Source organism: Propithecus coquereli, unplaced genomic scaffold, assembly GCF_000956105.1.
Source record: "Propithecus coquereli isolate 6110/MARCELLA unplaced genomic scaffold, Pcoq_1.0 Scaffold355, whole genome shotgun sequence".
Taxonomy (NCBI): domain Eukaryota; kingdom Metazoa; phylum Chordata; class Mammalia; order Primates; family Indriidae; genus Propithecus; species Propithecus coquereli.
Genome location: NW_012149230.1, coordinates 3463740 through 3487207, shown reverse-complemented (window position 1 = coordinate 3487207; position 23468 = coordinate 3463740). Strand labels below are relative to the sequence as shown.

General features: G+C 34.8%; 1 protein-coding gene across 1 annotated transcript in view; it reads left to right on the top strand.

Annotated features, from left to right (window-relative positions):
• AKAP10 (A kinase (PRKA) anchor protein 10) overlaps nucleotides 1-23468 on the top strand; it is a 78291-nt gene that overhangs the window by 33093 nt on the left and 21730 nt on the right. The window contains exons 5-10 of the mRNA XM_012651447.1: nucleotides 6359-6457; nucleotides 9743-9827; nucleotides 10661-10784; nucleotides 11821-11957; nucleotides 14263-14407; nucleotides 18087-18260. Coding sequence (XP_012506901.1) covers nucleotides 6359-6457; nucleotides 9743-9827; nucleotides 10661-10784; nucleotides 11821-11957; nucleotides 14263-14407; nucleotides 18087-18260 — 764 coding nt within the window. The remainder of the gene's footprint in view (nucleotides 1-6358; nucleotides 6458-9742; nucleotides 9828-10660; nucleotides 10785-11820; nucleotides 11958-14262; nucleotides 14408-18086; nucleotides 18261-23468) is intronic.

Sequence of the window (23468 nt, the reverse complement as noted above, 5' to 3'; positions counted from 1 at the left end):
TCGAACTCCTGAGCTCAAACAATCCGCCCGCCTCGGCCTCCCAGAGAGCTAGGATTACAGGCGTGAGCCACCGCGCCCAGCCTCCCCTATGTTTTTTTCCTAGGAGTTTTACAGTTTCACGTCTTACATTTAAGTCTTTAAACCATTCTGGGTTGATTTTTGTGTCTAGTATAAGATACAGGTCCAGTTTCATTCTTTTGCATGTGGAGTTTCAGATTTTCCTGTACCATTTGTCGAAGATGCTATCCTTTCTCCATTATGTATTCTTGGATCAGTTAACAGTATATACATGGGTTCATTTCTGGGCTCTTTATTCTAATCCATTGGTCTATTTGTCTGTCTTTAGATCAGTACCATACTGTTTTAATTACTGTAGCTTGGTGGTATATTTTGAAATCAGGACACATGATGCTTCTAGCTTTGTTGTTTTTTCTCAAGATTGGCTATTCAGAGTCCTTTGTGGTGCCATAGGAACTTTAGGATTGCTTTTTTATTTGTATAAAAACTGCTGTTAGGATTTTGACAGGGATTGCATTGAATGCAAAGATCACTTTGGTTAGTAGGGACATTTTAAAAATATTAAGTGTTCCAATCCATGAACATAGATGTCTTTCCATTTGTTTCTGTCTTTTAAAATTTCTTTCATCGATGTTTTGTAGTTTTCAGTGTCCAAGTCTTTGACCTCCTTGGTTAAATTTATTCTTAAATATTTTATTCTTTTTGATGCTATTGTAAATGGAATTGTTTTTGTAATTTCCTTTTCAGGTAGTTCATTGTTAGTATATAAAAACACAACTGATTTCTCTGTGTTGATTTTATATCATGGAACTTTACAGAATTTATTAGTTCTAACAGGTTTTTTTTAATGTAGTCTTTAGGATTTTCTACATATAAGATCATCTCTGCTAACAGAGATCATTTCACCTCTTCCTTCCCAATTTGGATGCCTTTTATGTTTTTTTCTCTTGTCTAATTTCCCTGGCTAGGATTTATAGTACTATGTTGAATATCAGTAGTGAGAGTAAGCATCCTTCCCTTGTTCCTGATCCTTAGAAGAAAAGCTTCCAGTTTTTCACCATTGAGTATGATGTTAGCTGTGGCCTTTTTATATATGGCCTTTAATACATTGCGGTAATTTTCTTCAATTCCTAGTTTGTTGAGAATTTTTATTATGAAAGGGTGTTGAATTTTGTTAAATGCTTTTTCAACATCCAATGAGATGGTTATGTGATTTTTATCCATCTTTCTATTAATATGGTTGTCACATTAAACAGTTTTTGTGTGTTTTGCACCCCAGGGATAAATCCCATTTGGTCTTGGTGTATGATCCTTTTTCTCTGCTGCTGAAGTATTTTGTTGAGGATTTTCGTATCTCTGTTTATCAAGGATATTAGCCTGTAGTTTTCTTTTCTTATAGTATGTTTGTCTGGCTTTGGTATCAGGGTAATTCTGGCCTCATAAATTGAGTATGGAAGTGTTTCCTCTTCTTCAGTTTTTTGGAAGAGTTTGAAAAAAACTCTTAGCATTAATTCCTTAAGTGCTTGGTAGAATTCACAGTTAAGCCATTTGATCCTGGGCTTTGCTTTGTTGGGGGGGTTTTGATTACTGATTTAATCTCCTTTCTAGTTATAGGTCTCTACAGATTTTCTATTTTTTAATGATTCAGTCTTGATAGGTTTTATGTTTCTAGTAATTTATTCATGTCTCCTAGGTTATCTAATTTATTGGTACATAATGTTCGTAGTAGTCTCTTAGGATCCTTTTTATTTCTGTGGCATCAGTTGCAATGTCTCCTGTTTCATTTCTTATTTTATTTATTTGAATCTTTTCTTTTTTTCTTAGTCTAGCTAAAGATTTGTTGATTTTGTTGATCTTTTCAAAAAACAACTTAGCTTCATCGATTTTTCTATTGCATTATATTCTCATTGTTCATTTCTGCTCTAATTTTTATTATTTCCTGCCTTCTGCTAACTTAGAGCTAGTTCTTTTTTTTTTCCTAATTCCTTCAGGTATGAAATTAGGTTCTTTAGTTGAGACCTTTCTACTTTTTTAATATAGTTGTTTATTACTATAAACTTTACTTTTAGTACTGTTCTTGCTGCATCCCATAAGTTTTGGTATGTTGTATTTTCATCTGTCTCAATACATTTTCTGATTTCCCTTTTGTAATCGTCACTGCACTCAGACCAGCTTGATTTTCCTTTTGATTTGTTCTTCGACTTACTGGTTGTTCAAGAGTATGTTGTTTAATTTTCATATACTTTGAATTTTCCAGCTTTCCTTTTGCTATTGATTTCTATTAAATAATTTTGGTCCATTATGGTTGGAAAAGATGCTTGCTATGATCTCAATTTCCTTAAATTTGTTAAGACTTGTTTTGTGACCTAACATGTGATCTATCCTGGAGAATATTCTGTGCATGCTTTAGAAGTATGTATGTTTTGCTGCCATTGGGCGAAATGTTCTGTATATGTCTGTTAGGTCTATAATGCTGTTTGTTCTCTGTTCCCTTAGTGATTTTCTGTCTGGTTGTTCTATCCGTCATTGAAAGTGGGGTGTTGAGGTTTCCTACTATTATTGTACTGCTGTCTATTCCTTCTATCAGTTCTGTCAATGTTTGCTTTATATATTTAGGTGCTCTGATGTTGGGCGCATACATATTTATAATTGTTATGTCTTCCTGGTGGATTGACCTTTTATCATCATATAATGGCCTTTTTTTGTCTCATGATAGTTTTGAGTTAAAGTCAGTTTTGTCTGATACATGTTTGGCTCTCTTTTGATTACTATTTGCATGGAATATCTTTTTTCATCCCATCATTTTCAGCCTATGTATGTCCTTAAATCTTAAAGGATTTAGTCTCTTGTAGACAGCATATAGTAGGATCTTGTTTTTTTTTTATCCATTCAGCTATTCTGTCTTTTGATTGGGGAGTTTAACCCAGTTACATTTGATGTGATGATTGATAGGTAGGACTTATTGTTGTCATTATGTTAATTGTTTTCTGTCTGTCTTGTAGCTCTTTTGTCTCTTTTTCTGTTCTGCTGGCTTCCTTTGTGTTTTGTTGATTTTTTTTTAATAGTGATATGCTTTGATTCCTTTCTCATTTTCTTTTGTGTATCTTCTAGGTATTTTCTTTGTGGTTACCATGATGCTTACATAAAACATAACAGTTTCTGTTAAACTTGTAACAAGTTAACTTCAATCACATACAGAAATGCTACACTTTTCCTCCCCAAACCGCACACTTTCTTGACTCAAATAAGGTATTTACTTTTTTGTACATAATTTTGTTTTCTATAAAAATGGGGATAATAATCTATTCTGCTAACCTAGGGGTTCTCGAAATGTGATTCCCTTAGACTTTTTCAAGAGGGTCCATGAGGTCAAAGCTGTTTCATAATAATGCTAAGGTGCTGTCTTTTCACTTGTTGACATTTGTAATGATAGTGCAAAGCAGTGGTGGGGAAAACCTGCTGGCATTGGACCAAATTCTACTAGTGGTCATTATATTCTTTGCTGCCACATATTCCTAGTAAAGATAAATGCCAGTTTTACTTTAGGATGTCTTTGGAGCAATAATTAATTTTATTAAATCTAAACTTTTGAGTACGTCTTCTTAAGTGTGATGAAGTGGGAATTATGCATAAAGCACTTCTGCATACTGAAGCATAGTAGTTTTCTCAAAGAAAAGCATAGGTGCAGTTGATATTGACCTCAACAGGCTGCTTTTTTAGTAACACCATTTCAACTGAAAAGAGTAACTAATCAACAAACTATCGTCATTCACACTTGGATATTTGGCAGACATTTGTTTGGAAATGAATGAAATGAGCCTGTCACTTCAAGGAGAATAACTGACAGTATTTGTTGCCTGGTGATAAAACTCAAGATTTTCTAGTGAAAAATTAGACTTTTGGAAAGCTTCTCTCTACTATCATGCCAATTGACAGCTTTAAAGAGTGTTCTGTTAAGATTGTTGGTGGTATTAATGGTGGTGTTTTGTTTTTCACATTTTTTTTGATGCAATATATCAATGTAAGATCTGCATAAGTCAGGGTACCAATATTTTTCAAAATAGTGGAAAATATATGATGTTATAAAATCATTCATGAATAAAAGCTTCATTAAGCATGGGAGATACATAAGTGAATTTTAATGTAACAATATGAAAAGTTAATTTATATGGTTTCAGATTCTACATTCTAACCTTTAAGAAACTACTACCTGTCTAGTTTTGGTGCAGTATCAAAGAAGAATATTTTCACAAATATCTCAAAAAGCTATTAAAATACTCCTTTTCCCAACTACATGTCTGTGAGGCCATATTTTCTTAATACATACTTCAACCAAAACAGCATAGCATATGATTGAACATCAAAGCAAATATGAGAATCCAATGGTTGCTATCAAGACAAATGTCAGAGAGTTGCAAAAATATAAAACAATGTCCTCTTCTCATTAATTTTTTCATTGTGAAAAATAGGTATTTTTCATTAAAAATGTTAACATCTAAAGATTTTATGTTAATTTTAATTGAATCAATAATTTCTTCTCATTTTTAATTTCTGATTCCTTAATATCCATGGATACAACCAGATATAAACAGAAGCTCTTTAGAATCCTCAATAATTTTTAAGATTGCAAAGAAGTCCCAAGACTAAAAGGTTTGAGATTCAGTGTTTTGACCTTCTAGGGTTGTTGAAGGTCAAATGAATGTATTCATCATGTATGTGAAATAATTTTGTGAAATATTTTAAATGTAGATTTATAAATAGTTTTTATATTCTTGCTGTTATATTACTGTGCAAATCCTTTAATTTGGGACTTTGGAGAAGAGACATGGAAAGAGAACATACATAAATAATTGCTATTAGGTTATTAAGTATAAAACGTCTGATTTCCTTAAATACTAAGTTTGACAGCTGATGTCACTGACATTTCACTTTGACACTTCTTGTTTTATTTGTATTGTGAAGGTACATCCTTAGTCTTTCAAACAAACGGTTTGGCTTGTGATTATCTTTCATATTTTTTTTAGAGCAATTTTTGTAAAACCATGGATAGTCAAAAATTCATGTTATTTTTGAACATAAGTTCTATCGTGGAACCAGTGCAGTGCAGACAGCTTGAAATATCAATGAAGTGTTTGGAAGGATGTGGCTAATGAACACACAGTATGGCCATGGTTTGAGAAGTGCTGTTCTGGTGATTTTAATCTTGAAAATGAGCCACATGGACGACCTGAGACCAAGGTGAACAATGATGAAGTAAAAGCTGTAGTGGAAGCGAATCCATCTCAACCTACGTGTGAATTGGCAGCAAGGTTTGACGTCACTATTCCAACAATATTGAACCATAGGAAACAAATCGGCAAGGTAAAGAAGCTGGATAGATGGATACCACATGCATTAAATGAGCGTCAGAAGAGAAATTGTCTTGAAGCTTGCCTTTCTTTGCTGTCACGACATAAAGGAACCATTTCCATGCCGTATTGTTACGTGTAATGAAAAATGGATTCTTTCTGACAATTACAAGCATTTTGCACAGTGGTTGGATAAAGATGAAGTTCTAAAACACAGTCCAAAACCAAATATTCATCACAAAACGCTCACAGTGTCTCTGTGGTGGTCCAGCTCTGGTGTTATGCACTACAGCTTCATGAAACCTGGTCACTCGATTATAGCAGATGTCTACTGCAGTCAGTTGGATGAAATGATGAGGACGCTTGCGATCAAGCAGCCAAGATTGTTCAATAGAGACAGGCCAATCCTTTCGCAAGACAAGGCTCAACTGCCACACAAACAATGTGGTTCAAACTACAGAAGCTGGACTTGGAAACTGTCATCCACCATATTCCCCAGCCCTTGCACCAACTGACTACCAATTCTTCCAGGCTTTGGACCACTTCTTGCAAGGAAAAGCACTCAATTCTCAAGCTGTGGAAAACGCCTTTCATGATTTCCTCACCACATGCTCTGCAGGCTTATTCACTGCTGGCATAAACGAGCTACTGTTAAGATGGCAAAACTGTGTTGCTGGTTTAGGTGCATACTTTAGTTAATTGTACTGCTTCTTGTTTGAGATATTATAAACTGCACTTTTGATTTGAAATCGGATATTTCATATTTAATGACCTAATATTAAGGAGCTTGTTAGCTCATAAAGGGAATGGAGGAAAGAATTTACATATAACTCTTTTGTTCCACAAACCAATGAAGAAGCCACTTAGTGATGGAAGCTTATTTTATAATAAGAGCTCACAGCAAACAAAATTTTGCTATTCATGAATATAGTCCATTAGTGTAGGACAAGTAGCTTTTCGATTTTTGAAGTTGTCCCTTTTTTCCCTTGCAGGTATAGAACAAGATGCGGTGAATACTTTTACCAAATATATATCTCCCGATGCTGCTAAACCAATACCAATTACAGAAGCAATGAGAAATGACATCATAGGTAAGCAGTGCTTGAAGCTATGACCAAAAAAAACTATTTCTGGTTATTGATTAAGATAATTTTTTATGAACATGGAATATAACAGTTCCTGTCCTAGTCTGTTTTCGGAGTACTTTCTCCTATCTAATTGTAGCTTACTTCAAAAGGTTCTCTCTTATATGTTGGACCCAAATTCTTTGCCTTTGACCTGAATAACAACAATAGCAAGAACAATAAATAGCACATATTTATTGAACTCTCACTATGTCCTAAACAATATTCCAGGCACTTTCCATGGATAAACTCATTTAATCTTTGAACTCAGTCCTCTGCTGGGAAAAGAAAAAAAACTCATTTAATCTTTTAAAGAACTTTGTAGGGTAAATACAGTTACTATTTTGTAATTGAGGAAACTGAAGCACCTTCGTCCAAGGTAACACAACTCAGACATGGCAGAGTCAGGATTTGAAATTAGACCCCTACATCTTTTCTGGACTATATTGGCAGTGTTTTTCATACTGTAGTTTGGGACCAGCCTTCTCTTATGTCCTCACCTCCCTGCCAAAAAAAAAGATTAGAATAGAAAAATCAGAGTGTTTCAGGGTAATAAGGACAAACATCATTTCAGGAAATTGTTTTCATTTTATATATACATAGATGTATGCCTATACTAATTAACAAATATATTTCTCTATAGCTTATAGTAAGAAGTAAGTGTGAAAGCTTTCACTATGTTTCATCAGGAAAACCTTAGGTGGATCTATATTCACAGATAAAAGTGCTTCATTCATTCAACAGATATTTCCTATATTCCCACAAGTTCTAGTACTAAGTTTTGTATTTTTATTCATCAAAAATTTAGTATTTGTGATTTATGAAATAAAGCATGTTGTTCCACTCCTAGCCAATTCATCCCAGTGTGGGGCTGCTTTAGTCCTTACTGTAGATACTTCGTATTCAATCATTACTGTAGACAGCAAAATCCGTTTTCGTCTCAGCTGTGTTCTTAAATTGGGCCACAATACTTTCCATTGAACACCTGTTGGCTATTTTGGGGTCCATCAGATGCTGCCCACATTTTCCTTTTCTTTATCCTGCACAGACACCTATAACACAGAGATCTTGTGGCTGTTGATGGGTTGTCCCTGTCTGCTTGTATTGGGGGTTTGTGGGGACACCGTTTCACCTAGCTTTGTTAACAGATGTTTTCATGGGATTTTGGTTTTTCTGCATAGTTGCTTTATTTTTATGTGGAAATTTGCTGCTATCATCGTGCAGACTTCCCTAGACCAACTTTTCCTAGTAATACAGCTGGAGGGTTCTGATTAGAATTTGGCTATTTGAGGAATTGGCTAGTGATTCCTTTGAGAGTTTGTTTGTACCACTTAAAAACCAAACTGGGGTAAGGAAAAAAAGGAGGAAGGAGTTTTGAGCCAAATAACACATTTAAAAATGAAATGTCACTGCAGTTCTGTTTTTCTTCTACTTAAACTTAATCAAATTAATAATATAATCCCATGAGGGAAAAACATCTGAAGGATCAAATTGATAACATTTATTATCAAGGGATCTGAGAAACTTTCTATCCCAGTGTCTTATTATTACACATTTTGGAATGTTAATATGGCTTTAGGAAAGTCACTTTTCCTCTTTGAGCCTCATTCTTCTGAATCCTGCCCTAATTATTTGTCCCTTCTTGCTATTGGAATATTTTAATACAGTTATACTTCAAGTGAGTTTTGTTTAAAGGAACCTTTACTTTAGCTATTTCTGTGTATCCAACCTGCCTAGTTTTTTTGTAAATGTTATCCTTGGAGTTTTTGATATTGCTGTCTAATTACTCTGTTTTTATGTGGGGGTTCAGAATGATCCAGAAACTATGCTTCCACTGCTGCCTCTATCTTCCACAAATTCTTGAAGTGATGGAATTTTAAAAATACCTTGAAGGTACAGCCGACAGAATTTGCTGATGGTTTGGAAATGAGTGGTATGAGAGGAAAAAAAGGAATCAAGTGTGACTCCATTTTTAAAAAAACTAAATACCTAGAATAGTGGAGTTGTCATTTATAAGATGAGAAAGACTGAGGTAGTAATGGCTTATCGGAAAAATCAGGGGTTTGGTTTTAGACATCCACATGGTGAATATCAAGTAGGCAGTTGGACACCTGCATTAGGGTTTCATGACAGAGGTCCAGGTTAGAGATGCATATTTGGAAATCATCAGTGTATCCATGGATTTAGAATCATGAGATTGGCTAACATTACCATAGGAGTAAATGTAATGAGGGAAGATAAGAAGTATAAGGACTGAGTCCTGGGACATGCCTAACAGTCTGGCAGATGAGGAAGAACTAGCAAAGATGATTTAGAAGTAACAGCCACTAAGTAGGCCTTCGTAAGTCAACTGTGTATCAAGAGAGTAGTTTTTCCTGGAAGCCAAGAGAGAAAAATGTTTCTAGGAGGGAGTGATCAAAATTAAGTGATGCCGATAGGTTAAGTAAGATGGAGACAAGGAATTGAATGGATTTGGCAACCCAGTGTACACTGGTTATCTTAATTATTTCATGTTTTAAAATTTCTACCAATATTTTGATAATACTTTTATAGATAAACCTTTTCACAAATTCATAATTCTTTAAGTTACAATTCCAGAAATAGAATTGCTGATTGAAAGGGAATGCTTATTTTTAAAGCTATGCTAGAAATTCAAATTGCTCTCCAGAGAAATAGGTACAATTTATGTGTCCGTTTTCCCATGCCCTTGCTCAAGCCTGTGTATTATAAAACAGTTAAACATATGTATTGTTAAAACAACTTTGTTTCAATTTACTAGACAAAGGGTACCTCATTATTCTAATCTATTTTATTTGATTACCAGCGAACATATATATCTTTTCATATTGGCCATTTTATGTTTCTTCTATTGTGCATTGTCTGTCATGTTGTTGCTCATTTTTCTTCTGGGACATTTCTTATTAGTTTGTAAGAACTCTTGATATTTTAAGGATAGTAATCTTTTAACTATCATACCTGCTGCAATTTTTTTTTCTGTTTGCCTTTTAATTTTTTTCTGGGGATGTTTTTAATGTATAGAAATTAATTTTGCATTGTTAGCTCTTGATTTCTGCTTTTGCATGTATGCTTCAAAAGCCTTTTTACCTCAAGATCAGCTGTTGCCTGTATTTTCTTTTAGTTCTGTTTAAAACCTTCTAATTTATATGCCTTTCCTGTTATCTCCTAATTGGATTCACAAATGTGTATAGTTGAATTTAGCAGAAACTTAATTATTTACTATTCCTTTTACAGCAAAGATTTGTGGAGAAGATGGACAGGTAGATCCCAACTGTTTTGTTTTGGCACAGTCCATAGTCTTTAGTGCAATGGAGCAAGAGTAAGTTAGTTTCATATGTTCACATTTCGCATTCTTGGGAATTTGAGTTCTGTGTTAGGAATGGGCTTCACTCAACTAAAAACAAAGTATCTTTGAGGATTTAAGTATTTTGAATATTTATAAGATCATGTAAGAGTACTCTAGGACTGTCTTAGTTAATAGTTTCTTTTAAATATGAATTATGTGAACGCTTACTAAAAATAAAAGTATTTTCATTTTTAATATTAATATTTCCTAAGTTAAAAGAATTTGTTTTTAGTTGTGAAATCATTTGGGGGTGATTGAGACTGTAGTGATTGTGACTATTAGAATTGATTTATTTATTTAAATAATGCATGTCTTCAGATGGATATCCTAATTTGTTAGTTCATGCTTTAAGCTTAATGGATGCTATATAACTAAATCCACATCTATTTGTTGAAACTGCTTCCAGAGTTTTTTTTTTAGATTAATTACTGTTGCATGCCCTTAAAAAAAAAGCTAAGTATTCACTCTTTCATTTAACCTTTGTTGAATGGGTACTTTGTGCAAGGTCCAGGTATAGGACCTACCTTGAAGGAAGTTACAGGCTGTTAAAAGAAATAGGACATGTTCTTCAGTTACTGTAATATGAGGTAGCATATATTATATGTCAGAGAAGAGCTACAAAGTCACTAAGAGGTCGGAGAGATTACATACAGGTAAAGGAATCAGAAAAAACACCATGGGAAGTAAGGTAGTGTTGACTTAGTCCTTTAAGATACAATAGAGACAGTATGGAAAGAGTATATTTTTCCCACTTAAGCTCTTTCCATGGTCATTCCCTCAAATGTTCCCTTTTTGTCCATGTGCAGGCACTTTAGTGAGTTTCTGCGAAGTCACCATTTCTGTAAATACCAGATTGAAGTGCTGACCAGTGGAACTGTTTACCTGGCTGACATTCTCTTCTGTGAGTCAGCCCTCTTTTATTTCTCTGAGGTAAAGTCTGCATTTCCTTTCCCACTCTTACTAGAGCATTCCAGCCTCTAAACTGTAAATGCTGGGGCCCTGTCTATAGGAAGTAACACAGAAGAGATGAATCATTTCTAAAAAGATTTATTATTGTTTTAAGTTATTTCTAATGGCAAGAATACTTTAATGGCATATTAAAGAGAACATGAAAATTCAAAGTAAAATAATTCATTTTGAAAAACATAATTAAACTGCTGCTTATAAGAGAATCACATGTTTTTAATTGTTTGGAGCTATTTTAAAACCACAGAATTTGATACTTGATTCCCCCAGTGCACACATATTTTCAGTCCAGACCTGAGGAGAGAAAATAGTAAATTTTTTCCTGTTCTCATCATTTTTAATTTAGCTGCTTGATAGGATTGCCCAGTGAAGGATTTGCAACAAACAAGGAGTACATGAATCTCTTTGAGGCTTACAGTTTAGTATAATGCTATTTGTTAGGCGTCAGAAAATAAAATTTTTTGGTCGCAAAGCAAATGACTACTCAGTAGAGACGAAGAAGATTCCCAGTCTCACAGAGCAGTAACTTGGACACTTGAATTCTGCCTCTTCACAAGAATACAGTTGATTGGTTTTTTTCACTCCCTCTCTTTGCTGTAAGTTTAAATCAGCAGTTTGTTTAGGTCAATTTGTTCTCATGGAATGGTGAGAATGATCAGTGTAAAAGATCTGGTGTGGTTAGCTTACTCTTGTATGTTTTTCAGCAAGGAACTGCTAATACAATGTAGTGTGATTTTTACTCCAGCTCGCCGAAGTTTGCATCCAACTGTATGGTGTTTTTTGTGGTCAGTTGTGGGGTTTTTTTTTCTCTTAAAAGTATGTTTAAAAACTTTTCAATATTAAATGATTATAACCTGCAGACTGGTGTTAATTGAAGAAGTGGATCTCTTTTTGCTTTTTGCTTGTGTCCTGTATTTTAATACTTGGAGCTTATAGATTAGTGATTGTGAGAGAAATCTGTTTGGAGTCTTATTTTCCCTTTTCTATTTTTCTTTCCTAGTACATGGAAAAAGAGGATGCAGTGAATATCTTACAGTTCTGGTTGGCAGCAGATAACTTCCAGTCTCAGCTTGCTGCCAAAAAGGGCCAATATGATGGACAGGAGGCACAGAACGATGCCATGATTTTATATGACAAGTGAGTTTTTTTGATAGATGCATTTGGCACTCAGCAGATATTTATTGAGGATTTGATGTGTACTATGGAAATTAAGATGGATAAACTCTGCCCCTGCTGTCAAGGAGCTCACAAGGAGCAGCATAAAAGCTGCTTTTCACATGGTGTATGTAAACTTTGGGTGTTCTTAGAACAAAAGTTTCTGCTGGGGAAAGGGGCAGGATGTGTATGGCAAGCGGGATGACAATGGTGGTCTTCAGGGGAGGCTTTCCAGAAAGAAGATTTGATTTGGATCCTGAAGAATGAATTGAATTTTACTAGCCAGAGAAGGCAGGAAAGAACATTCTAGGCAAAGGCATTGGCACAAGCAGATTCATGGAACTTGGGGGAATGAGGTAATTTCAAGAAAGTAGAGTTTGGATAATCAAAGCGGTGGGGAAAAAAGAGGAAGCTGAAACTAATTGGAATAGATTGTAAAGGGCCTTGAATATCTATGTATGGATGTATCATATCTTCTGGTGCAAATCTGCTCGGCTGCATTACTAAATGAATTACAGTCTTTCATTAGTTTTTACTGAAAATGAGAGGTTTGAAAAATGAAAATATCTGTTCAGTCAAGTAACAAGACTGTGGCCAGCTCTATAACACATGGTGTTCTTTTCATTTAACTTTTCATACTCTGTAAAGAAAAGTAATTTGTTATTTGTATCCACAAGCAAGTGCTAAGGGAGTAACTTGAGAGTGGATAAAAATCCATGGGATGTTAGGGTTGGAAGAGAGCCAGAGCATCTAGGCCAGTGGTTCCCGAACATTGGTCTGCAGATGCATGTCAGGCTGTCTGCAAAAGAATCACCTGCGAGCTTTTCAAAAATAAATTTCTAGTTCTTCTCTCTTAAGAGATTCTGATTCAGCAGTTTGAAGTATGACCTGGGAATTTTTATTTTTAGAAGACATACCAGATAATTCTGATGAATAGCCAGATTAGGGTTCTAGTCTGATTTCCCCATTTTGCAGATGAGGAAACTAAGGCACAGAGAGGATTTTCTCAAAGTCACAGGACAAGTTAGTGGCAGAATTTGGACTGGAATGCAATTTTTTAATGTTTTGTCTTGTGTTTTGTATCATATATTTGTGGAAGATATTACATAAGAAACATTGTTATATGGATGGTGAAATATCAAGAGTATACATTTAAAAATTTGGCGTGAGGTGTCTGAAAATTCACATCATGGAGGAGTATTTAACCAACTTACTCGTTATAACGTGGGAGACTCACTTTTTGTTATGAAAATGCTGATTTTAAAAAGGAGAGTTTTTTTTATGCTGGAACAAAATAATGGCACTAGTGGAGTCCTGGCTGGAGCTCAGTAACCACACAGAGCAGAGACCCTGTTTTCCCACCAGATCCCATTTTCACATTAGGAGCCATTTTTAAATAAAGATTTCTGTATGACATCTCACTGACACTGTTGTTTTTGCCAAGCTCATTATGCCAAATTTGACTTTACAAATCCCTACTTGTTTGTTTTTGTGTCTTATAAATGGCATCATCACAGTCACGCACCATCAGCCTTTCCATACTTCGGTCACAGACAGGAGACAGAAGCCACTAGAGTGCTTGGAAGAAAGCATATAAAAATTTTCTCCACTTTTAATGCCTTTTTTTGCATCTACTTCATGATCAGCTTACCAAAACACTAGCTACAATGTATCCTATCAAATGAGAAATCTTTGAATTATCAATATTAATTACTCCGTTTTCTTTCCACACCAAATCATCAGCAAGTCCTATTCTATCTAAATACATCAAACCCATTCATTTCACCCTCTGTGCCATTTTGTTTTGAATTCCTATGTGTTCACTGCGTGTGCCTCATGGTTATGGGCTGTGTTCTCATTGTCTCCTATGCATAGCTCTTCTCTGCTCTCTCTTCAGGGGAAATGACCATATCTTATTTTCTTCTAAATCCATTTCTTTCTACTAAGTCATGACCAGAGAATAGGTGCCCATTAAATATGTGTGATTGATTAGTTTCTTTGCCTCAATTGTAGCCTGACCCTCACAGCTCTTAAACAACAGCAGAGCTGACTGGGCAGGAACTAAGGATGGCTGGCAGGCAGATAGGGAGGTAGCAAGTTAACCCAGATACTTTTGGGGAAGGAGGAATAAATAAAGGTTAGAGCAGGGCAATAATCACCCAGCTCCATGGTTCAGGTCTGCAGGCTAAATCACGTAGCGCCATATAAGATTCTCTGGTGTAGGTGCCTAAAGTTGCTTATGCTTGCTGTGGAGTTTGGTTTTACTTTGTATATCTTTCTATCATAGGTACTTCTCCCTCCAAGCCACACATCCTCTTGGATTTGATGATGTTGTACGATTAGAAATTGAATCCAATATCTGCAGGGAAGGGGGGCCTCTCCCTAACTGTTTCACAACTCCATTACGTCAGGCCTGGACAACCATGGAGAAGGTAACTAAGAACTTCAAAAGTATTAAACCATAAGAAATTTTACTTACGGGTCTCAGAAAATATAACACAGGAAAACCGAAACATAACAGAACACTGGAAATCGAAGCGGTGTAGCATAGTGGTGAAGAGCAGAGGCTTTAAGTCTGGCTGGGTATGTACAGTTTCTGTCAGTGACAGATTGCATGTACAGCAGTGGTCCCATAAGATTATAATGGAGGTGAAAGATTCCTATTGGCTAGTATTATTTATTTTATTTTATTTTATTTTATTTTAGTAGATTTATAGAGGACAAGTTAAATTCTGTTACATGTATGTATTGTATAGTGGTGGCCTACTATGTACTATCCTATGTTTTTAATTGTTATTTTAGAGTGTTCCTTCTACTTACTAAAATAACAAGAGGCGGGAGGATCACTTGAGGTCAGAAGTTTGAGACCTGCCTGAATAAGAGTGAGACCCCGTCTATACAAAAAATACAAAAATTATCAGGGTGTGGTGGTGCACACCTGTAGTCCCAGCTGCTTGGGAAGCTGAGGCAGGAGGACCACTTGAGCCCAGGAGTTTTAGATTGCTATCAGCTCTGATGATGCCGCTGCACTCTAGCTGGGACAACAGAGTGAGATTCTGTCTCAAAAAAAAAGGTTAATGTAAAACAGCCTCGGGCAGGTTCTTCAGGAGGTGTTCCAGAAGAGGCATAGTTATCGTAGGAGATGACAGCTCCATGTGTGTTATTGCCCCTTGAAGACTTTCCAGTGAGACAAGATGTGGAGGTGGAAGACAGTGATATTGGTGATCCTTACCCTGTGTGGGCCTAGGCTAATGTATGTGTTTGTGTCTTAGTTTTTAATAAAAAATAAAAAAAGTAAAACAACAAAAAAAAATTTAAAATAGGAGAAAAGCTTATAAAATAAGGGTATAAAGAAAGAAAATATTTTTGTATAGCTGTACCATGTGTTTGTGTTTTTTAAGCTAAATGTTATGATAAAAGAGTCTAAAAGCTAAAAACAAAAGCTTATAAATTAAAAATTTACAGTAAGCTAAGATTAATTTATTATTGAGGAAAGAAAAATATTTTTTAATAAATCTGGTGTAGCCTCAGTGTACAGTGTTTGTAATGTCTACAGTAATGTCCTGGGCCTTCACATTCTCTCCTCACTCACTCACTGGCTCACCCAGGCCAACTTCCAGTCTTGCCAGCCCCATTCATGGGAAGTGCTCAATACAGGTGTGCTATTTTTTAATCTTTTTATTATTTATTTATTTATTTATTTATTTGGAGACAGGATTTCACTGTTTTTCCAAGGCTGGAATGTAGTGGTGGCATGATCGTAGCTCACTGCAACCTCAAACTCCTGGGCTCAAGGGATCCTCCTGCCTCAGCCTCCCAAGTAGCTAGGACTACAGGTGCGCGTGTGCCACTATGCCCAGCTAATTTTTTAAATTTTTTGTAGAGACAGAGTTTCTAGGTTGCTCAGGCTGGTCTCGAACTCCTGGGCTCAAGCAATCCTCCTGCCTCAGCCTCCCAAAGTGCTGGGATTACAGGCGTGAGCCACTGCACCTGGCCCATTTTTTATCTCTTGTACTGTATTTTTACTCTGCCTTTTCTAGGCTTAGATATATTTAGATACACAGATACTTACCATTGTGTTACAGTTGCTTCCAGTATTCAGCAATGCATTGTACAAGTTTGTAGTCTAGGAGTATAGTAAGCTATACTATCTAGATTTGTGTAAGTACACTAATGTTCGCATAATGACAAAATCCCTTAACGATGCATTTCTTGGGATGTATCTCCATTTTTAAGTGATACATGACTGTGTTAATCTTAACCTTTATAGGCTGAGTGACTTTGGGCAGTTACTGAAATTCTCTGAAGCCATTTTCCTCATCTGTAAAATGAGGATAATATGGTTACTTACCTCACAGTTATTTTGAGGATTAAAGTTAAGTACCTACTATATATAAAATGCTTATTTGCATAGTACCTGACACATAGTAAGCATTAAAAAATGTTAGCGGCTAGTAGTAGTAGCAGTAGTAGTAGTAGTAGTAGTAGTAGTAGTGCATCTTTCTGGATAATTAGATAGCAATACATGGAAAAGTTAGGTCAGGAATAATCCAAATATTTCACCAGTATCCATCAATGCGGTTGAAATACTAGTTTTGTGTATGGTGATCACTTACAAGGTTATCACTAATAACTTACTAATAATGTATTAAAATTTACAAATGATTTATTCTTCTAATGAACTAGAGTAGATTTTGCCAGGAATTGCAGAGCCCAGGATAAGCCCATGAGGTTATGTCGCTTATGTATTACATGTTTATACAGGTGGGAAAGCTTCATTAAGCACTTCTACATAATACTATTTGTAAAAACTGAATTTTAGGAATATTGAAGAGTTACATATAAAAATCAAATAATTGAAAAGCTAGTATTAAACAGAATAAAGTATCACCTATTACCCAGGGACAAAAACTTTTTCATGATTAAAATTAAAATGTTTCTGATTTTAAAGGAAAAGTCCAGACCTCTATCATAAAGAATGAAAACTTTCTGGGTAATAAGGAAAATTAAAATACAGAGAAAACCACAATGCAAAAATAGTTTTTACTAAATGTATGTATGTAAGGAACTTACACTAATTTTAGGAACACTATCAAGACCCTGTTAGTTAAGTGGGAAAAAGACAGAAATGATTCTTTCAACAAAAACTTTTGAGTATTTCTGTGTTAGATATTGGCGTTACAGTGGTAAACAAAAGGAACATGGTTTCTGGCCTCCTGGAGCTTAGTCTATAAAGAAAGCACATGTTAAATATAGACATAAATATTTACAATTGTGCTAAGTGCTGTGAAGGAAAAGTTTGTAATAGGAAATGTAAACTAGGGGAAGTTATTCAACATCATTAATAATTATTAAATGCAAAAAAAAAATCTATGTGCCATTAGGCATTTATTTAACAGTCATTTGAAAAAACACAACCCAATGTTGGAAAGCCTATCTGGAATACAGATACCTTGATATGTTGCTTGTGATACAAATCACTAACATCCCTTTGAAGGATAAACTGGCCATATATAGCAAGGTTAGAATTTAACTCAGCAATCACACTCCTGTTAATTTTTCTTAAGGAAATCAGTTCAAAAGTAAAAATCAATATATACACAAAGACTTTTTTGTTTGTTTGTTTCGTTTTGTTTGAGAACAGGGTTTCTCTCTGTTGCCCAGGCTAGAGTGCAGTGGCATTATCATAACTTACTACAACCTCCAATTCCTGGGCTCAGGCGATCCTCCCAAGTAGCGGGGACTACAGGGATGCACCACCACGCCCGGCACAAAGACTGTAATATAATATTTATCACGAACCAGAAAAATCTATACCAAATTTCAAATTACATCTACTCTATGGAGTATTTTCTGCTCACTACGAAGTATTAGTATCAAGTCTATGCAATAGTTTCATGGCAAGTGTTTTGGGGGGAAAATCCAACAGAATTGCATACATGTAATTTCAGTTACAGTGTAAACTCTGTAAGAAGGGACAGTATTGGGAGCGTAACAAGGAGAAGTAAAAACATTTGTGTTAACTGGTAGAATTATAGGTAAAATTTGTTTGTTTAAAATAAAGTTTTAGTTTTATTTGACTTCAACTTTAAAGCTTTCCCTCTCTTTCAGGTCTTTTTGCCTGGCTTTTTGTCCAGCAATCTTTATTATAAATATTTGAATGATCTCATCCATTCAGTTCGAGGCGATGAGTTTCTGGGAGGGAATGTTCCACTGGCTGCTCATGGCTCTGTTGGCCCTCCTGACGAGTCTCATGCAGGCGGTTCTGACAGCTCCGCTTCCCAGGTATTGACTAATTTGCATCTGCTGTTTGAAAGAAAGACGTACAGATCCTTTCCTTCAAATACCAGTAATAGGTCCTCCTTTAAGTTTTAAGTTGTAGGAACAAAAGAGAAATTAAATTAGCCTACTTGCTGTATATTCTAATCAAAGTATTTGTGATGATTAGCAATATGCTGTATTGTAAAGTATTATGCTGTTCCATTCAGGCCATTATTCTGCTGCCGCTGGCTGTTTCTCTTAATAATCAAATAATACGAAATACATTTATAGCCTCTGAAGAGCTCTTTGTGTAATTATTTGAGAAATTTTAATTATTAAATTTAAAATGCTTTTTTATAGAATTGAGTGAACTCTTAGGTTTCTTAATATTATATTTCACTGAAAGCCTTTTGATTTCATTTTGAACTAGAGTGCCACATTTTACATTTCCTTAACCTTTTTTGTTTTTTTCGGAGCACTTCATATATTAAACCTTACCTGATTTCACCTCAAAATCACATGAAATGGGATCTCCCCAAGACAAGAGATCTGAGGAGGAGGCATTAAGAAATTAATTGATTTTATTAAAGTCACACAGTTAAGTGGTGGGACCAGAAATATTTCCCATCTAGTGTTCTTCACCAAAAACTTAGTAATGTAGCATTATAATTTTCTCATCACTATTGACAAATAAATTACCCTTTGAATTTTTTGATACCGAGCCTTGGGTAAGTTTTTTTAGTTTATAAGTATTTAGTTTATAGTATTGCCATCAATAAAGCTCTCCTCTGTACCTTTTCTTACTATTAAGTTTACATAGGAGGTGACCTGCTGCGTATGGTCACCATTTTATTTTTTGATATAGCCTATAATGTCTTGTTTTTATTTAGGTGCTAAAAAGGTCTAGGTGCTAACCATAAATATATTTTTATACTTTTTATTAAAGTATACTATGCATACAGAAAACTGAACATATCATAACTATATACACCTTTAAGAATTTTCACAAACACCAGGCAACAGAGCAAGACCCTGTCTCAAAATTAAAAAAAAAAAAAAAAAAGATTTTCACAAACAAAACTAAGCCATGTAACCAGCATCCAGCACATTATCAGCATGCCAGAGCCCTCCTGAGCCCCCTTCCTGTCACTGTCTTTCTCCCTGACAGGGTAGCTACTATGCTGACTTTTGATGGCATAAATAAGCACTACCTGTTGTCATTTTATAAATGAAATCATACTATGTATTCTTTTTTGGAACATGTTTTTCACTCCAAAAAAGAAACCTCATTTACTTTAACTCCAAATCCCCCACTCCTCTAGCTCTAGGCAACCAGTAATCTGTTTTTTTGTTTCTATGGAAATAATAGATGTGTCTGTGCTGGACATTTCACATAAATAGAACCATATAATATGTGGTCTGTTGTGAATGACTTCTTTCAGTTAGCATCATGTTTTCAAGGTTCATACACGATTAGGAAGTGTCAGAACTTTATTCTTCTTTATGGCCCAATGATCCCATTGTAATGATACCACATTTTGTTTATGGGCATTTGAGTTGTTTCCTCCTTTCTGCTATAATGAATGGTGCTGCTGTGACCATTTGTGTACAGGTTTTTTGTGTAATGTTTTCATTTCTCTTGTTCTGTACACCCAGGAGTAGAATTGCTCGGTCAAGTAATAACTATGTTTGACTTCTTAAAAAACTGCCGGACTATTTTCCAAAGTGGCTGCCCTATTTTGTAATCCCACCAGCAGTGTATGAGGTTTACAATTTCTCCACATCTCACCAGAAGTTATTATCTGTCTTTTTGATTATAACCATCCCAGTGGGTATAAAGTTCTATCTCATTGTAGTTTTTATTTGATTTCCCTAATGACTAATGATATTGAGCATATTTCATGTGTTATTGGTCTTTTTTCTATCTTTGGAGAAATGTTTATTCAAATCATTTGCCCATTTTTACATTGGGTTGTCTTTTTATTATTGAGTTGCAGGAGTTCTTTATATATTTTAGATACATGTCCCTTATGAAACATATGATTTGCAAATATTTTCCATTCTTCAAATTGTCTTTTTACTGTTGATAATGTCCTTTGAAACACAAAAGTTTTTCATTTTGATGAAGTCTAATTCATCTATTTTTTTCTTTTGTTGATTGTGCTTGCAATGTCATGTCTAAGAAACCATTGCCAAATCCCCGGTCATTACGATATATCCCTATATCTTCTTCTACGTGTTTTTATAGTTTTATCTTGCTCATGTAGGTTTATGATGTATTTTGAATTAATTTTTATGTATAGTGTGAGGTAGGTATCCAACTTCATTGTTTTGCAATGTAGATATCCAGTTCTAGCACCATTTGTTGAAAAGACTATTGTTTCCCCATTGAATAGCTTGGCACCCTTGTTGAAAAATCAATGTAAGAGGGTGTATTTCTGGATTTGCAGTTCTATTCCATTGATCTTTATGTGTATCCCTATGCCAGTACTATACGCTCTGATTACTGTTGCTTTGTAGTAAGTTTCAAAATCAGGAAGTGAAAGTGTTTCCAACTTAATTCTTTTTCAAGATTGTTTTTGCTATTCGGGTCTCTTAAGATCCATTTGAATTTTAGGATCAATTGTCAATTTCTACAAAGAAGCCTACTGGGATTCTGATAGGAATGGTGTTGTTGACTCTATAGGTCATTTTAAGGAGTATTACCATCTTAACAATATTAAGTCTTCTGATCCATGAACATGGGGTATCTTTCCATTTATTCAAATTTAATTTCTTTCAACACTGTTTTGTAATTTTCAAAGTATGTTTTGTATTTCTTAAATTTATTCCTAAGTATTTTTAAATTTGTTTTTATTCTTATTTCTAAGTGGTTTTGATGCTATTATAAATGGAATCGTTTTCTTAATTTCATATTCAAATTGTTCATTGCAAGAATGTAGAAATGCAATTCATTTTTTTATTAAGGTAAAATTCACTTAACATAAATTTAACCATTTTAAATTGTACAATTTAGTGCCATTTAGTATATCCACAGTGTTGTGCACCCATCACCACTATCTAGTTCCAGACTTTTTTGTTACCCCAAAGAGAAACCTCGTGCCCATTAAGCAGTCACTCCCCACATCCTCCCTCTCCCCAGATCCTCCTCACAACCACTAACCTGCTTTTCTCTTTATGGATTTGCCTCTTCTGGATGTTTCATATTGATGGAATCATACAATATGTGACTTTTTTGTGTCTGGCCTCTTACCCTTAGCATAATGTTTGATGTTTTTGTGGTTCATCCATGTCATAGTATGAATCAATATTTCAGTCCTTTTTTTGGATAATATTCCATACCACATTTTGTTCATCTTTTGAGTTGTTTCTACCTTTTGACTATTATGAATGGTGCTGCTATGAACATTTGTGTACAAGCTTTTGAATACATGTTTTCAGTTCTTTTGGGTATATACCTAAAAATGGAAATACTGGGTCATAGGTTAATTCTATGTTTAAATGTTCAAGAAATTGCCTTACTGTTTTCTATAGCATCTATACCATTTACATTCTCACCATCAATGTACAAGGATTCCAGTTTCTGTACATCTTTGCCAGTGCTTGTTATTGTCTATATTTATGATTATAGCCATCCTAATGGGTATGAAGTAGTACCTCCTTATGGTTTTGGTTTGTATTTCCATGATGACTAATAATACTGAGTATCTTTGCACTTGCTTGTTGACTATTTGTATAACTTTTGAAGAAATGTCTACTTAACTCCTTTGCCCATTTTAAAAATTGGGTTGTTTGCCTTTTTGTTGTTGAGTTGTAAGATGTTTTTTCTGAGTAGTAGAGCCTAATTAGATATATGATTTGCAAATATTGTCTCCAGTTCTATAGGTTGCCTTTCACTGTCTTGAGAGTGTCCTTTGAAGCATGAAAGTTTTTAAGTTTTATGAAGTCCAGTTTATCTGTTTTACTTTTGTCATGTGTACTTTTGGTGTCATGTCTAAGAACCCTTGAAAAATCTAAGATTATGAAAATTTACAGATCCCTGTGTTTTCTTCTAAGAGTTTTTGGTCTTTGACCCAGTTTGAGTTAGTTTTATATGTTGTGTATGTTATGTGAGGTAGAGGTCCAACTTCATTATTTTGCCTGTGCATATCCAGTTGTCCCAGCACTATTTGTTGAAAAAAACTATTCTTTCACCATTGAATGGTCTTGGTACCCTTCTCAAAATTCAACTGACCGTAGATGTATGGATTTATTTCTGAACTCTCAATTCTATTTCAACGATCTATATGTCTGTCCTTATGCCAGTACCCACATTGTTTTGATTACTATAGTTTTTGTAGTAAGTTTGTAATCAGAAAGTGTATGTCCTCCAACTTTTTTTATTTTCAAGATTGTTTTGGCTAATTTTTATATGTTGATCTTGTACTATCAACTTTGCTAAAGTTGTTTGTTATCCCTAATAGTTTTCTTATGGATTCTTTAAGGTTTTTTATATATATAAGATCATGTCATCTGCGAAAAGAGATAATTTTCTTTCTTCCTGTCCACTTTGGATCACTTTTATTTCCTTTTCTTGCCTAATTACTCTGGGTAGAACTTCCAGTACAAAATTGAATAGAAGTGGCAAAAGTAGGCATCTTTGTCTTATTCCTGATCTCACAGGGAAAGCTTTTCGGTTTTCATCATTTAATATGATGTTAGGTGTGGGTTTTTAATAAATGCTCTTTATCAGGTTGAGGAAATTCTCTACTAATCCTAATTTCTTTAGTGTTTTTTTGTTTGTTTGTTTGTTTTTTTTTAGTCACAACAGTATTGGATTTTGTCAGATGTTCTCTCTGTGTCAAGATGATCGTGTGGGTTTGGGATTTTATTCTGTTGATAAAATGTATTAATTGATTGTCAGATGTCATGGTGTATAATCCTTTCTGTATGTTGCTGGATTCAGTTTATTAGTATTATGTTCATGATTTTGTATCTGTACTCATAAGATAATACTTTAACTCCATCAAAAATCAATTGACCATAAATGCGAAGGGTGTATTTATGGATTCTCAATTCTATTCCATTGATCTGTATGTTCGAAGAGTGTTCTGTGTCTATTCAAGTATTTTATTTATTAATATTTAACCTATCCTGGCCGGGCGCAGTGGCTCACGTCTGTAATCCTAGCACTCTGGGAGGCCGAGGCGGGTGGATTGTTTGAGCTCAGGAGTTCGAGACCAGCCTGAGCAA